General features: G+C 59.2%; 1 protein-coding gene across 2 annotated transcripts in view; it reads left to right on the top strand.

Moving 5' to 3' along the window:
- The window catches only part of CDH4 (cadherin 4), a 532,985-nt gene that overhangs the window by 453,046 nt on the left and 64,537 nt on the right, over positions 1-15,402 (top strand). For both annotated transcript variants that reach the window (XM_053199762.1, XM_053199763.1), the window contains one exon: positions 12,620-12,775. In XM_053199762.1, the coding sequence (XP_053055737.1) occupies positions 12,620-12,775 (156 nt within the window). The remainder of the gene's footprint in view (positions 1-12,619; positions 12,776-15,402) is intronic.

Genomic DNA, 15,402 nt, shown 5'->3' with positions numbered 1-15,402 from the left:
CTGCCCCAGTGGCCCCAAGGAATGTTTGCCCTCGTGTAACCGAGCGTAGAGAGAAAGCGGGACTTCAGTTGAAAGGACGCATCGTGGCGATGGATCCCTTCTAGGAACAGTGGAGATCTGGCGTCCGTTTCAGGCTGAATTCCCAGTAACAAGCATCTCTTTCAAAGGCTGGCAGCTCTTAGGGGGCAGGAAAAACTTGCGGGGGCGGGGGGGAGTCCCAGGGCACCTGTTTCCAGCACCTGTGCTCAAATCCCTGGATCTGAGGAGGCCGCCCCCCTTTCTAGAAACGGCTGCCCCCATTCCTGCAGCCAGGCCGACGCTCCCGAACGGGCTGTGCCAGCCGAGTCGCAGGGCTCCCAGCGTGGCAACTTTTACTAATACCAGCTTCTCACCTGCTCCCCCATCCTACCAGCCTGTGCCTCAAGGACCTCACGTGTCACCGCTCCTTACACTGGGGGCATCCGCACAGCAGGCGTCCCTGGGGCTCCCACAGCAGCGTGCTGCCCGCCTCTGGACCCCAGCCCACCCCATATCGCCCCCCACCTTCCCTCCTTCCTCGGGACCCCAGCCACCCCATATCCCCCACACATTCCCTCCCTCCTCGGGACCCCAGCCCACCCCATGTCCCCCCCCCACCATCCCCGCCTCCTTGGGACCCCAGCCCACCCCTGCACCCCCCACCTTCCCTCCCTCCTCGGGATTCCAGCCCACCCCATAACCCTCCCCACCTTCCCTCCCTCCTCTGGACCCCAGCCACCCCATATTCCCCCCACCTTCCCTCCCTTCTTGGGACCCCAGCCACCCCATATCCGCCCCCACCATCCCTCCCTTCTTGGGACCCCAGCCCACCCCATATCCCCCCCCCACCTTCCCTCCTTCCTCGGGACCCCAGCCACCCAATATCCCCCCCCACCATCCCCCCCTCCTTGGGACCCCAGCCCACCCCGGCACCCCCCACCTTCCCTCCCTCCTCAGGATTCCAGCCCACCCCATAACCCTCCCCACCTTCCCTCCCTCCTCGGGACCCCAGCCACCCCATATCCCCCCTCCACCATCCCCCCCTCCTTGGGACCCCAGCCCACCCCTGCACCCCCCACCTTCCCTCCCTCCTCGGGACTCCAGCCCACCCCATATCCCCCACACATTCCCTCCCTCCTCAGGATTCCAGCCCACCCCATAACCCTCCCCACCTTCCCTCCCTCCTCGGGACCCCAGCCACCCCATATCCGCCCCCACCATCCCTCCCTTCTTGGGACCCCAGCCCACCCCATATCCCCCCCCACCTTCCCTCCCTCCTTGGGACACCAGCCCACCCCGGCACCCCCCACCTTCCCTCCCTCCTCGGGACCCCAGCCCACTCCACACCTCTCCCCTCCCCCTCCTCAGGACCACCTGCTCACCCGGCACCCATCCCTGCTCCCCAGCATGGCCCCTCTCCAGGATCCTGGAGCAAAGCAAAACTAAGGAGAACCATCATTCTGCTGTGCCACAGCGGTAGCTGGGACTCCACCAGTAATGGGAGCAGAGTGTCGACGCGCATGGTGCCACCCGTGCCGAGCCCTGTGGCCCCTCGGGCTTCTGCCATCACGAGCCCCACGAAGGCTGGGGGTGCGGTGGCTTCCAGACGGTCACTGAGATGCAGCCCCCGACAGGCAGGGCCGGCCTGGGAGCCGCCGGCCTGGCAGCAGGGGCCGGCACACGCCTGGCAGCCCTCTCCTCTGCCCACCTCGACCTCGCTGGGGGGACCTCCTCACCCACTCTCGGCGGCACGGACGGAGAGGCCGGGCTCGGCCACCATCCCCGCGCCCGGCGAATCTGCCTGTCCGGTCTCCAGCCGCGGCTGCTGGGTCCAGGACGGGACGGCAGCTGCATGGAGCCCCCGGGAGGGCGGCATCTCCCGGGTCGGAGCGCACAGGGCGCCAGCGCCGGCTCTGGGGAGGACACCTAGGTGTGGACCCCGCTCGGGTGCTTGGGAACCAGCTGGCCTGGCAAAGTGGCTGCATTCCCTGTGCCTCGGTTTCTTTGTCTGTAATGGGGCTTTGACGCTGCTTGTAGAGTTTGAGCGGTAACTGAGCCTGTGCGGGTGGGCAGATAACACCCGTGGCACCAGCAGACTGGGTACAGAAGAGGCGTGAGCTGTCGTGGCCGTGATTACATTTGCGTTGCCCCTGTGTCCGTGCCACGGATACAGCAGCTGTGTGACTGCTGCGCTGCGGTGACTGTCGGTCTGTCCCGTGGCTGCTGGTTGCTAGGCAGATAGGGTGCAACCACGGAAGTGAGAAGGGCCACAGAGGGAGAGAACACGTGCTGAGAGCATCACCTGAGCCATGATCCAGCTGTGCCTGAAACCCACACCATTCCCACACGAGAGCCAGTACGTTGCCTCTTTGCTCGAGCCAGGTAGCGTGATTTCTGACACTTGACAAAGGACAGGGTTCAAATGCCCTGTGGTAGTGAGGGGGCAGACTGTATCCCCTGCACTGTGGCCCGGAACCTCAGCCTCATCTGGTATTTCTGTGTCCTCCTGTCCCTTGTTTGTTCAGTCATCCACGTCTGGTTTGCAGAGCATTTTCTGTGCATCTACTGGGACACTGGGCTCTCTGGAGGAGACGTCAAAGCAAAGCACCCAGGCATCGTTACTGCAGAGTCGAATACTCTGCTCAGATTATGACAAAGCAAAGTATTCGGTCCCCACTATTGGCAATGCATAAACTCAGCAAGGCTCAGTCCTTGGCCCTCGCTAAGTCATACTCAGCCCGCAGTTCACAAAGCGCAATACTCAGCTATCGTTTACTGAAGAAGTTTGCTATTCATCCCTCAGTACTGACTAAACATACTGCTCTCTACTGACGAAGCACAGTACTTATCCCTCGTTGCTGACTAAGCCACGTACTCAGCATAGTACTAAGCACAGTACTCTACTGACTAAGCATAGTACTCACCCCTTGGTACTAACACGGTACTCAGTACTGACTAAGCACAGTGCTCAGCCCTTGGTACTGACTAAACCAAAGACTCAGCCCTCAGACATGCTGCAGACCATCCACTGCAGTCTGTCCCGCGCTCTTGACAACAGCTCTGAGGGATTGGCATTAGATCCCATTTCCAGGTGGTGACGAGGAAGCAAGACGGCAGGTGACCTGACCCAGGAGGGGAGCTAGAGAGGAGGTGAGGGCACCTGTCCTGAGTCCCTGGGGTGCCCTTCCCAAGAGAATGAGGAGGAGACCTTCATCCCAAAAGGAAACACCCCCGTGGGCCCAGCTTGGGTCACATGCCCCTCCCTGAGCCAGTCACTGGGCTGGGGGACGTGCTCCTGGTGCCCACGGACGGTCCTCCCCACCGGCCCGTGCAAAGCATGGGGGGCAGTGGTTTCTGAAGGTGGGCGGGGGGGGGGGGGCCTCAGCAGACACAGCAGGGCTGGTGGCTGCCTGGGTGCCCCATTTCGGCCTGCTCGCAGCCTCACCCCCCTTGCTGTCCCCAAATGCCTGCTCACACCACACCCCCACCATTCCTGTCCCTCAGGGGCTGGGGGCTCATCCCAGCGCCGGGTCCTGCCCCTCGGGGCTCCCTCCTGCAGCCTCCCCCCAGCCCGAGCTATGGCCTGGCCACCACAGCCTCTGTCTCCCCCACCCTGCCCCACGTTCCCAAGGACTGGATCCCGTCCGGTGTCATCCCTCACCCCCAGCCCGGGCCAGCACACGGCAATGGCAGACTGGAGCTGTTGTGTTAAAACCGAGGCCGTGTGGGCAGGGCCTTCCAGACACAGGCAGGGAACGCGTGTCGAACACCGACGAGGCAGAGCTCCCGGCCAGACCCCCGCTGTTCATCTGGAGGAGCAGGATGCCAGCCACCAGGGTGTGGACGACAACCCTGAGGGAACACTCAGCCCACAAGCTCCCGTGTCACGTCATCCGGTCCGTTGATCCCTACTTGATCAGACCGAGGCAGGAAGTGCACCCGTGGACTCAGCTTCCTGTCTTGGGCTCCCTGAGGGACACGGGTATTCCTAGCTCGGGTCCTGGACGGGGGAAGTGGGCCCGCTCTGGCTTGTCTGCGGACGACGGCCCTCGTTAGCGACCATGTTCGCACAGCTGCCCCAGACTGCTCTGCTCAGGGTCCCGTGTCCCTCCAGCAGGCTTCCCGGGTACCTACTGCCGAACGAGCACTGCTCCAGGCCGCGTGCTGTGTGAGTGACCGTGTGCCCCTCTCTCCTGAGCGCGCAGCCCAGTGGGGGATGGAAAGAAGGCAGTCGACACAGAAAAAGCCAGAAAAAGCTGGCAGTGACAAGGACCGTGGAGACAAGTAAGCGGGGTGCAGCCGGTGCCGTTGGTACCGTCAGATCCCCAGGGGCCGGCGCACCGTCCCCGCCCGCTCGGGGTCTTGCTGGCGGTTCAGAGTCGGACACCCCCGCAGAGGGCTGACCGTGCCCCAGTGGCAGGTGCCCGGGAGGACCCCCCTCGCCCTGGGCTGGCCCACAAAAACCAGCCTCCTCACCCCAAGGCCGGACTTCTCTGCCACAGGTCACACCCCGGGACTCCCCCTGCCACCGTGGGATGAGACTAAAGCCAGACCCCGGGCACCACGTCTCTTTTCCCTCTTGTGTCTTCTCCTTTTCCCACTCAGCCGCCCCGCCCCCCAGAAGCATCTTTGTGTCGGGCTCTGCTCACAGGGAGCGCCACTCTGACCCCGGGATCCAGAGGTCGGGGTGGGGCCTCTGCGGGGAGGTGCCAGGCGCGGATACGTGAGCACCCCAGTGACCTCTCCTGTGCTTAGCACGTGCCTGCCCAGCGCTGTGCTCGGGCTCTGCGGCCCGCACGGGGTCAGGAGGTTTGACCTAAGGCCGTGGGAAGCTGTCCAGCTACCGAAGCGGAAAGAACGTGCCCAGGAGGGTCCTGGGCTCCCACGGACGGGAAGGGGAGGGCAGGCCAGTCGGGGGGGGCCCGGGCTCCGGGTCTTGCCCAGGAGGTGGCTCTGTACTAGTGGAGGGACCCCAGCCAGATTTTCCACCCTGACTCAGTCTTTTTCTTTTTGTAACATAATTTATTGTCAGATCGGCTTCCTTACAACACCCAGTGCTCAACCCAACAGGTGCCCTCCTCAGTGCCTGTCACCCACTTTCCCCTCTCCCCCACCCCCATCAACCCTCAGTGTGCTCTCGGTATTTAAGAGTCTCATGGTTTGCCTCTCTCCCTCTCTGGAACTGTTTTCTCCCCTCCCCCTCCCCCTCCCCCTCCCCCGTGGTCTTCTGTTAAGTTTCTCAGGATCCACATATGAGCGAAAACACGCGGTATCTTTCTCTGGCTTATTTCACTTAGCGTAATACCCTCCGGTTCCATCCACCTTGCTGCAAATGGCAGGATTTCATTCTTTCTCATTGCCAAGTAGTATTCCATTGTGTATATAAATCACAATTTCTTTATCCATTCAACAGTTGGTAGACATTTAGGCTCTTTCCATAATTTGGCCGTTGTTGAAAGTGCTGCTATAAACATTGGGGTATAAGTGCCCCTGTGCATCAGCACTCCTGTATCCCTTGGGTAAATTCCTAGCAGTGCAATTGCTGGGTTGTAGGGTAGTTCTATTTTTAATTTTTTGAGGAACCTCCACACTGTTTTCCAGAGCGGCTGCACCAGTTTGCATTCCCACCAGCAGTGCGAGAGGGTTCCCGTTTCTCCACATCCTCGCCAGCATCTAGAGTCTCCTGATTTGTTCATTTTAGCCACTCTGACCGGCGTGAGGTGGTACCTCGGTGTGGTTTTGATTTGTATTTCCCTGATGAGGAGTGATGTTGAGCATCTTTTCATGTGTGTGTTGGCCATCTGGATGTCTTCTTTGGAGAAGTGTCTATTCATGTCTTCTGCCCATTTCTTCACTGGATTATTTGTTTTTTGGGTGTGGAGTTTGGTGAGTTCTTTATAAGTTTTGGATACTGGCCCTTTGTCCGATATGTCATTTGCAAATATCTTTTCCCATTCCGTTGGTCGCCTTTTAGTTTTGTTGATTGTTTCCTTTGCAGCGCAGAAGCTTTTTATCTCGATGAGGTCCCAATAGTTCATTTTTGCTTTTAATTCCCTTGCCTATGGAGCCGGGTCGAGTAAGAAATTGCTGCGGCTGAGGCCCTGACTCATTCTTGATTCAAGATCCACGTTTGGGAAAGAGAAGCTGATTGGCCCAGCCTGGCCGGTAGGCCTGCCTGGTGGCTGGTAGGGGTGCGGGGGGTGCGGGGGGTGCAGGGGGTGTGGACTGTCTCCCCAAGACCACTCACGATGGGGAACGATGACCCCCCCCAAAGGAAATCGGGCCTCCGTTACTAGAAGAGCCAGGAACGGGTGCTGAGTCACCCCCACCGCCAGCCGTCGTGCAGCCTGTAATCCCAAACCACAAATTAAGTAGCTACCTGTCTTTGTTAATTCGGTGCAGCCCGAAGGCCATTTCTGAGAAGCATCTAATTCACTCTTCCCCACCAGGCAAATTCTGGAAGAACATATTCATGGCTTTCATTAGTATTCGTATGACTTTGAGGATTTTTTCATGATTTCTAAAACTCAAAGTAATTGTGAATGGTAATGTGTAACAGTGTGAATGTTACACAACAAATGCCTCTTCCTATCACATTCTGGGGTTTCCTGGTCATTACGAGAACCTAATTGAAAATAATTGAGGGCTGGATTTTGTCACATGGAAAATACTGGATAAAATGCAAGACGGGCAAACATCGTCAAGCCCCTCGCGGTGATGTGGGAGAGCAGCGAGGGTTGGGGGAGGGAAGAACCCTGGCTCGCCTGCGGCCCCAAGTTGGGCCCGTTAATTCGATGAGAGCAGTTTGATCATCACCGGGTCTCGCTGTTCTCAGCACGGTGGCAAAGGGCTCTCAGAGTGCGGCAAGCTGGAAGGGACGCACGCAGACACTGGTCACGATGTCACAGCTGCTCTCAAAAGCAGCTGAACTGAAGCTCTGGTCCCAGGGCTCAGAGTCGTGGTGGCTTTTTAAAACATGGCGCTTCCACAGTCCCCGCACACCGAGTGACAGTGGCGACCAGGGAGCCGCTCTGGGGGACACAGAGACCCTCTGGGCTGTCCCCGGTGTGACTGTGCAAGGGGCCCCGTGTCCTCGGCCTCCCTGTCTGTGTATAAAAGCCTTCTTGGGAAGACAGGTGACTCCACTCTCGGTCCCCAGGTACTTGTACGACTTGTCCCCTCCTTGCCCCTCTGGTCCCCACGCCCGTATATGCAGATGGACCGGACAAGGTGGTGGGGTGGGGCTGGACATTCTGGGACTCCCCTTTAGTGGTCCCCAAGGAGTTCCGGGATGGGGTGGAGATTCCTTCAGAGCTAACAGAGGCTTCTGAGGCATGAGGACCCATAGGAGGAAACCCCAATTTGGACAAAGAGGCCCAAGACCCACAGGGGCGGAACGGGTGGGGGACCGGCCTTCCCTTTGCCAGCCCCATCTGGCGCGCGAGGGGGGGGTCCCGTCCGGCCTGCTGGCGCTTGAGGAGAGGGCCCACCAGCCTCCGCGGTCCCTTCCTCTCCTGCCAAAGGCCACTCCCCTACTCTGACCCTCAGAGGTCTCTGCAAGGGCAGGAAAGGTGGGAGCAGAGCTTCCCAGGAGCACCCCCCTCCTCTCCTGCTGTGGGATCCACGTCGGGGGAGGTGAGGGGTGACCAGACCTTGCTTCTCTCCCCGACTCCCCTCCCCCTTCTCATTTCTCTGTTCACTTCCTCACTCACACAGCAGCCCGTGAGGCTCTGAGTGCACCTGCTTCCTCCCACCTCTGGCTGCTCCCCACTTTTCTCTCCCTGTGTACTTCCTCCTCCCACAGGGCTCAGAGAAGCCCTTGGTGCCGCCCACCCCCCCAGCCCCGCTGCCTTAGGCTTTCCTGCAGCTGTGGAGGTGACACTGGCCATCTGCTTGCTGTCTGCCTGCCCCGCCCCCCGTTCCTGCCCCAGGCCGAGTGTCCATGGTTCCCGTCCCCAGGCCGTGTGTCCGTGGCTCCCGTCCCCAGGCCGAGTGTCCGTGGCTCCCGTCCCCAGGCCGTGTGTCCGTGGCTCCCGTCCCCAGGCCGTGTGTCCGTGGCTCCCGTCCCCAGGTGGTATGTCCGTGGCTCCCATCCCCAGGCCGAGTGTCCGTGGTTCCCGTCCCCAGGCCGAGTGTCCGTGGCTCCCGTCCCCAGGCCGTGTGTCCGTGGCTCCCGTCCCCAGGCCGTGTGTCCGTGGCTCCCGTCCCCAGGCCGAGTGTCCTTGGTTCCCGTCTCCAGGCCGTGTGTCCGTGGCTCCCGTCCCCAGGCCATGTGTCCATGGTTCCTGTGTTCACCCACAACTGCACGTGCCATCCCTGCAGACACAGCCTGTGGTGCTTGTGCTCCTGGGGCCCAGAAAAGGGAGCTGAGCATGTTAGTGCTCACGCGGGAGGGAGAAGGGAGGACAGGCGGGCATCTGCACAGACAGGACAGCAGACAGAGAAAGCCTGAGGTGACCCTGAGAAAACCAAGAAGCCCCAGCGGTCAGAGCTGGGGCCCCGCTGCGGCCACGGGGGAGCTCCAAATGTGTCCGGTGAAACCCTTCTCTTACCTCTGGGCTCTGCTGGGAGTCAAGGGTTTGAAAGAAAATTGCCTCTCTTGGCTGGCTGCAGCCACGGCCACGTGTCCACCCGCGTCCTGCGTCCCGATGGTCCCGGGCCGGGGGGGGGGGGGGGGGCGAGCGGTGGCTGCTGCACCTCAGCAGTCCCAGGAGGTAACAAAAACGAGGGTGTGTAGTCTGTTTGCTGGGAAGGTCTCCAGGCTTCATACCCGGCGAGGAGGAACACCCGGAAGGCGCCACAGAAGAATTATTTGCGTCCTCGCAGAAGAACTTGGTCCTCAGAACCTGAGAGAAGCTTGCACATGTCAGGGCAGGAGGTCTCGGGGGCACCTCATAGCGGGCAAGGAAACCCTGAGGACACGGAACCCGCACCTTCCAGGACGCTGGGTGCAAAAGGGGAGGGGAGATCCAGCCATGTGTGCGTGTGTGTGCGAGCGTGCGTGGTGCGTGCGGAGAAACTATACAAGGCAGTGGAGTTCAAACCTGTCCCTGAGCTCTTCCCCTGGGGCCTCTCAAGGACCCTGTTCCTTCCCTGCCAGTCGTTACCACGCTGTTTAATTGTGGACTAAGAGGGTGTCACTTTTTCAGGTGTGTCTGATTCCCCGGGCACGCGAGCCACGTGAGGGCAGGGCAGGGTCCGCCCAGAGCAGGGCCCAGCCCATGGCACGTGGAGGTGTTGAAGTGACGCGGGGCGGGAGCAGGGGACCAGCCTGAAGCTGAAGGTCCTCTCTCCTTGTTGGGGTGTCTTCCTCTCCTGGGGTGAGGCTTTCTCTGCTGGAGTCTGGACGTGATTCTCTCCCGTTTGATGCTTTGGGAATAAACTTCCGAGGTGTTTGCGATTCAAACCCACACATGGTGACTTTTCTCCGGTTTCAAGTTCATTTGAGATTAGGCAAATACCTCCTCCTTGGGGAAGATTCTGCCAGAATCCTTCATTTCATCCGGCCTTTCCTAAGGACGCGAGCCCGCCTTCCACGCACAAGTCCCTGGGTGAAAACAATCGCCCGGCACCATAAGTTATTTTAATGTAGACGTCACTTTAAACTAACCTTTTACCATCTGTTCTGTCCTTTAATAGCAAATGCAAAAGAGCCTAATTCTCCATGGCGTCGTAAAAGTGAGGTGGTGATAGAAACGCCCGTCTGTGTTCTTTATTCATGGCCCTATCGTATGCTACACAAATCGAGGGGAAACTGCTCTCCCCTGATCTGGTGAATTCATTTGTACAGTATTTCTTCTTAATGTGGTAAACTGTGCGGAGCATCCCCGAGCCGGCACTGAGTCCCAGGCACGCACACAGAGCGGCAGCTGGGGAATTAAGCGAAGGCACCCAGTGGTCAAACTGTAATGAGATTCCTTTGCAAAAAATAAAACCTCTTTAAATATGTGGTGGGTTCTTTTCAGTGGTTTTATAATTAAATTTCCCCATGAAGGATGGGCAGTCTGGCCCAGAGAACGCGGTAGAAGCGTGCCAGGCCGTCCGCTGTGCTCGCCGGCCGGCTGCCGGAGCCCCTGCCTCTGGAGGACTGCCTGGCCCGAACCCAGCGACCCCTCCATCCAGCGCAGCTCGGCCGCTTCTCTCGGGCCCTCTGTGTGCTCAAGTGCCGAACTCACAGAACTTTCTAGAACTTTCCGGGCTCCCAGAAGACAGAACTTGTGCTTCATAAGCAGCCAGCCTGGGGCTTTCTACACTAATCACACAGTTCCCCAACGGGGTCTGATCTGCTCTAACGGGTTCCCCACACGCGGACAAACAGCGCAGGTGCAGATGGCCAGAGGGGTCTTCCTCTCTGGGACCCAGACTGGCAACTGCCGCCCCATTTCCCTGGCGACGGCACCTTGGCGCAAACTCCCTCGGGGGAGAAGAGGTGGCTCACGGCCACGGAGGGCCAGGGCTGCTGTCCTGTGAAAGGAGCCCTGGGGAAGGAGCCAGGTGGCCAGGAAGGCGCCCGTCCTCTGTCCTCTGTCCTCCGTACAGGCTCATCTCCCTGGACACGGCTGTGCACTGGGCTGCTCGCACATGGCTGTCCTGGCTGAAGGACGTTACTCGGTGGGCAGCAGAGGGCCCATGATGAACACAGGGTACACACGTGTCCTGGGGCACCCAGCACTGTGAGCGATGAGCGGGCAGAAGGCGGCAGGCCCGGGACCCAATGTGTTCATCCCTGGAGGGAGGCAGGGGTGGCTGTGGCCAAGATGAGCACAGCAGAGCTCCGACACCCCCACGGCCCAAGGGACGGCACAGGGTGACATGCATCCCCAGCCCTGGCCCCGGCCATTCTTTCCATGGCCTGGCCTGAGCCCTGCCGGGTGTGTGCTGCTCAGGGCAGAGCCAGGAGGTGGGAGATGGAAACAAAGACAGTCCTCGTAGACTGAGGGGAGGAATGGGGGGTGGGGGTGGGATAGGGGTTTGAGGGGGGGGAGGGGAGGGCAGGGTGGGAGAGAGATATGTGGAGAGGGGAGGGGTGGGGAGAGGTATGTGGAGGGGGAAGGAGCGGGGTGTCAGGGAGGGGTTTGTGGAGGGGGGAGGGGCTGGGGAGGCGAGAGTTATGGGGTTGGAAGAGGAGTTGTGGAGGAGGGGGGAGGGTACAGGGTGGAGGACAGGAGTATTTGGGGCGGGGGGTACATTCCCAAACAACCACCCGAGAAATCTACTTAACATCTGTCGCTACCTGGTACAAAAACGACTCTTGTCGTGAGGACTTGGAGACGTAGCAGCTGGCACATGGGCGGGAGAGGACTGTTAACTACCGCCCCATCCCGTGACTGCCTTATTCTAGACCAGGAAGTGTGCACCCTGGACACCTTTGCTCGTGCCGCCCGCCCTACGCCCCCACCTCTGGCAGCTACCTGCCTGTCCTCTGTGTCCATGAGCTCAGGGGTTGTTTTTTTTTTTTCTGCAATGAATTTTATTTGCAGTCTTGCAATAAAGCCGACCCTGCTCTGTAGAACTGGAGGTTTCCGTTGTGTCCGTTTTGTTATAAAATGTTGTTATGATCCCTGAGCTTTGATTTACAGGGAAAAAACTGCATTTTGTAAAGGTATACTGGGGACCCGTGAACGATGAAGGGTTATTGGAGCACCCACCCCCAGCACCGCCTGGAATCCACATATAACTTCTGACCTCCAAAAACTTAACTACTCATAGCCTACCGTCCACCAGCAGCCTTACCAACAACATACAGTCCATTAACACATATTTTCTATGTTGAGTGTATTATGTGCCGTGTGCTTACAATAAAGTAAGCCAGAGAAAAGACAACGTTATTAGGAAAACCATGGGAACAGAAAATACGTCTACAGTCCTGTACTGTATTTATCCAAAAGAATTCCCTATATAAATGGACCTGCGCAGTTCAACCCTGTGGTCAAGAGTCAACTGTATTCAAAGTTGAATTCCAATCTGTTACTTTGACCTTATCAATTATACCTTTTCAGTCTCGGGGGCTCAGAGAAACCAGTTACCTCCCAGCGGGCACCCCCGTTCCCGTCAGGTGCCCCTTACCGTTACAGGAGCTTTTGCTTCCTCTAAAGGAAAGAGTTCACAGTTCTCTGTGAAAATACTTTTACGTTCACATGTAGCCTATAGCCATTGTGACAACAGTCCTCAGTGTGAAATCTGTGTCTCCCTCCCGGCTGCGGGTCCTCTCTGCCCCGACCCATCCTCACAGCCTCCCACCTTCAGGGACCGGACCCTGTTCTCTGGTGCCCCCGTCAAAGGCACAAGATATTGGGACACGGACGAACACGTAGCGGGTGTGTGTGCTGTGTCCCAGCCTTTCTCCCCTCTGGACTCTGTAGCGGCTGCTCCGTGGTCTCGTCTTTCCCCGTCACCTGCTGGGCCACCGGACGTGTGGTTGGTGGCACTCCAGGACCCCCTGATCACTGGCTGCCCTCCCAGTTCCCAGAGTGGATACCTGATGTTCCCCGAGTTGGCCAAGTGCAAGCAAATCAGGGGTGGGATGGGTGGACGTTTAAGAAGCGTGGCCCCTGCCCCCCGCCGCAGGCTGACTCTCCTCTGCTTTTGCTCCTGTTTCCAGATCCGGTCCGACAAAGACAACGACATCCCCATCCGGTACAGCATCACGGGGGTGGGTGCCGACCAGCCCCCCATGGAGGTCTTCAGCATCGACTCCATGTCTGGGCGCATGTATGTCACTAGGCCCATGGACCGGGAGGACCGAGCCTCCTACCACGTGAGTACCTCGGGCCTTGGGTTCCTAACTTGGGAAGGAGACTGGCAGCCCGAGCCTGTGCTGGATATTGCCCGCAGGGCTGTGTAAAGCCCACGGCGCTGGGCACCACCCTGGGGTTTCTCATTCAGTGGGCCCGGGATGGACACCTCTGCCACATTCCCGGGGGAAGACAGGAAGGTCTGGGACCACCTCGGAAGGACCCCTGGTGTAGAAGCTCTGGATCCACGTGTGCTCCCAGGAGCCCGTTAGTTCTGGTGGAGGGAGGGGACACGTGGCTGCTGGGCACCGTGGGGCCCTTTTTCTGGAGCGCCTCTGTGAGCAGTTCCATCCTGTCCAGCCCTAGAATAACGCACCTGCTTCTCTGAGAGCCGGCAGCGCGTCCGGGATGAGTGCTGTGCTGGTGCCACCTCGGAGCGGGGCACGCAGAGGGGAAACGGGCGTGACCACAAACGTTGCAGGGCTCGGGCATCTGGGGGCTGTTGGCTCCTCTCCTGCTTGGCCTCCCTGACGTGGTAGCTCAGGGGAGGGACCCCAGAGCTCAGGTGAAAGCAGCAGCGTCTCGTGGCCTCCACCCTAATGGCCAGTCCCCCGTCCGGACCCCGTCCTCACCTGCAAGATGCAGGTTGGCACCAGCTGGAGGCAGTGTGAGCTAGAGGCAGAGGTGAGGACCCCGGGCCCCCTCACCAGGTGGGAGGATGCAGGGTTCACATGTGCGAAGCCCGGAGAACAGAGCCCCGCGCACGATACGGCCGGTGTGCACATTGTAGTTGTCATCACGATGTCCGAATGTCCAGGTCCTCGCTTGTAACTTGGAAATGAAGACCATCGTTGGAGAGCATCGTATTCGCAGCCTTTTGCCCTGATGTGGACGTAATCAGCCCAGATTTCACTTGGCTTCAGCCCCCAGTGCCGAACATGGCCAAACACCGCCGCCACTCTCTGGTTATCTGCTTGGGGCCCACTGTCCACCTCCTGGCACTAGCAGGAAGGCTCCACGTGGCAAAAAGCCATCAAGCTATCCACACCACGTCGCCAGGCCCGAGAACAGAGCCTGGCCCTCAGGGGATGCACAGGAACCACTTGCAGAGAGAAGGAATTGGTGGGAGAGGTTAACTCTGTCGTTGACAATGGTGGCCTCCCCCGAGGGACCCCTGACGCCCCATGAGAAGTAGGGTGCGAGGCTGACTGGACCTGGGGAAGCCAGGCTGGGAGGTTGGTCCATCCTTCTTAGCCATGGTCTCAGACTCGCTGCCCAAGTCCCAGGTGGGTTCAGCTTCACAGAGCTAGTCAACATGGAAGAGAAGGTTCCTCTCTACTCATGGGTCTTCGCCCATGAGTAGAGACAGGTGTGGAATCAAAGTCAGGCTCCCGGCTCCAGAAATCCCCAGTTCACTAGACCCAGACATCCCTCTTCAGAGACGCTTCCAAGAGAAACCGTGGCTCATGCTTCCAGACTCTTCCCTTTGGGTATACCACTTCATCTCCCATCCATCCACCCATCCATCCATCCACCCATCTGTCCATCCACCCACCCATCCATCCATCCATCCATCCATCCATCCATCCATATATACATATGTTCCATCCATCCATCTACCCATCCAGGGAACAGTTCTCAAGTGCCTAGTACATGTTAGGCCTTGTGGTTGACAGTGGGCCTACAGTGATAACATGAACAAACATGGCCCCGGGCAGGGGGAGCTTATACCACTGGGATTAAAAGGCATCAAAGCCTTTTGGCCTGAAACCCCTAAGAAAGACCACGTGCCCAGATTCTTCAGCAATCAGACCACAGGTCTTGACGGACTGGGTGTGTCCTGCCTGGAGATGCCACTGGGAATGGGCATCCGGGTGTCATCCTGACTGCCCCTCGGACGGTGGGGGCCAGGGTCAGGGAGAAGAAGCAGGTACAAGGAAAATCACTACATCTTTTCTGAGCCATACCGGTCATTCCGTTCCCAGGGCTAGGGAATGTGGAGGCAGAAACACAGACTTGAAAACCCTGAAGCAGGTGGCCGCTGACACTCGGGCCCATTTTGCTGCTGGCGTCTAGGCAGGCCGTTTCAGGGGTGCCTTCCCTCGGGAGGGGCTTGCAGGGGGCTTCCCCGAGGCCCTGGTAAAATAAGGCATGGTTGTTCCCACACCCAACACTCAGCGGGGGCCGGACGCTGGGGATGCGCCACTCCTCCTCCCTGCCCCCCTCCCACCTCCCTTGTGGTCTGTCCACCCTCCCAGAGGCACATGCCCCTTCTGAATGCGCTGTTCCAGGCGTCTGTGCCCCCGAGTCTAAAGGGATGTGCAGCCAGTGGTCGGGGACTGGTGAGCGTTCCCAGTGAGTGAGAAGAGAAGGCAGGGGGTTGCTGCTTGCTCGCTACATCGCCCACCTGGTCAGGTGTCCCTCTGCCCTGCGGCCCTCGTCCCTGATTGGCCAATGACATCCAGAGCCTCAGCCGACATGGGAGAGCTTTGTCTCCAAACAGCCCCACAAAGAGGCCACGTGCTGGTGATCATGCTGACCTCCTTCAAGATTAGACAGATTGGCTTAGAGAAAGCCCCTCCCCCGGGCCTGAGGTGCCAGACCCTTCTCTCGAGGCCTGACGGTAGGGTTGGCCCCAGGCGACCCCTCT

This window comes from Acinonyx jubatus, chromosome A3, assembly GCF_027475565.1.
Source record: "Acinonyx jubatus isolate Ajub_Pintada_27869175 chromosome A3, VMU_Ajub_asm_v1.0, whole genome shotgun sequence".
Lineage (NCBI taxonomy): Eukaryota > Metazoa > Chordata > Mammalia > Carnivora > Felidae > Acinonyx > Acinonyx jubatus.
The sequence above is the reverse complement of the archived record's forward strand: the minus strand, read 5'-3'. Positions and strand labels throughout refer to the sequence as shown.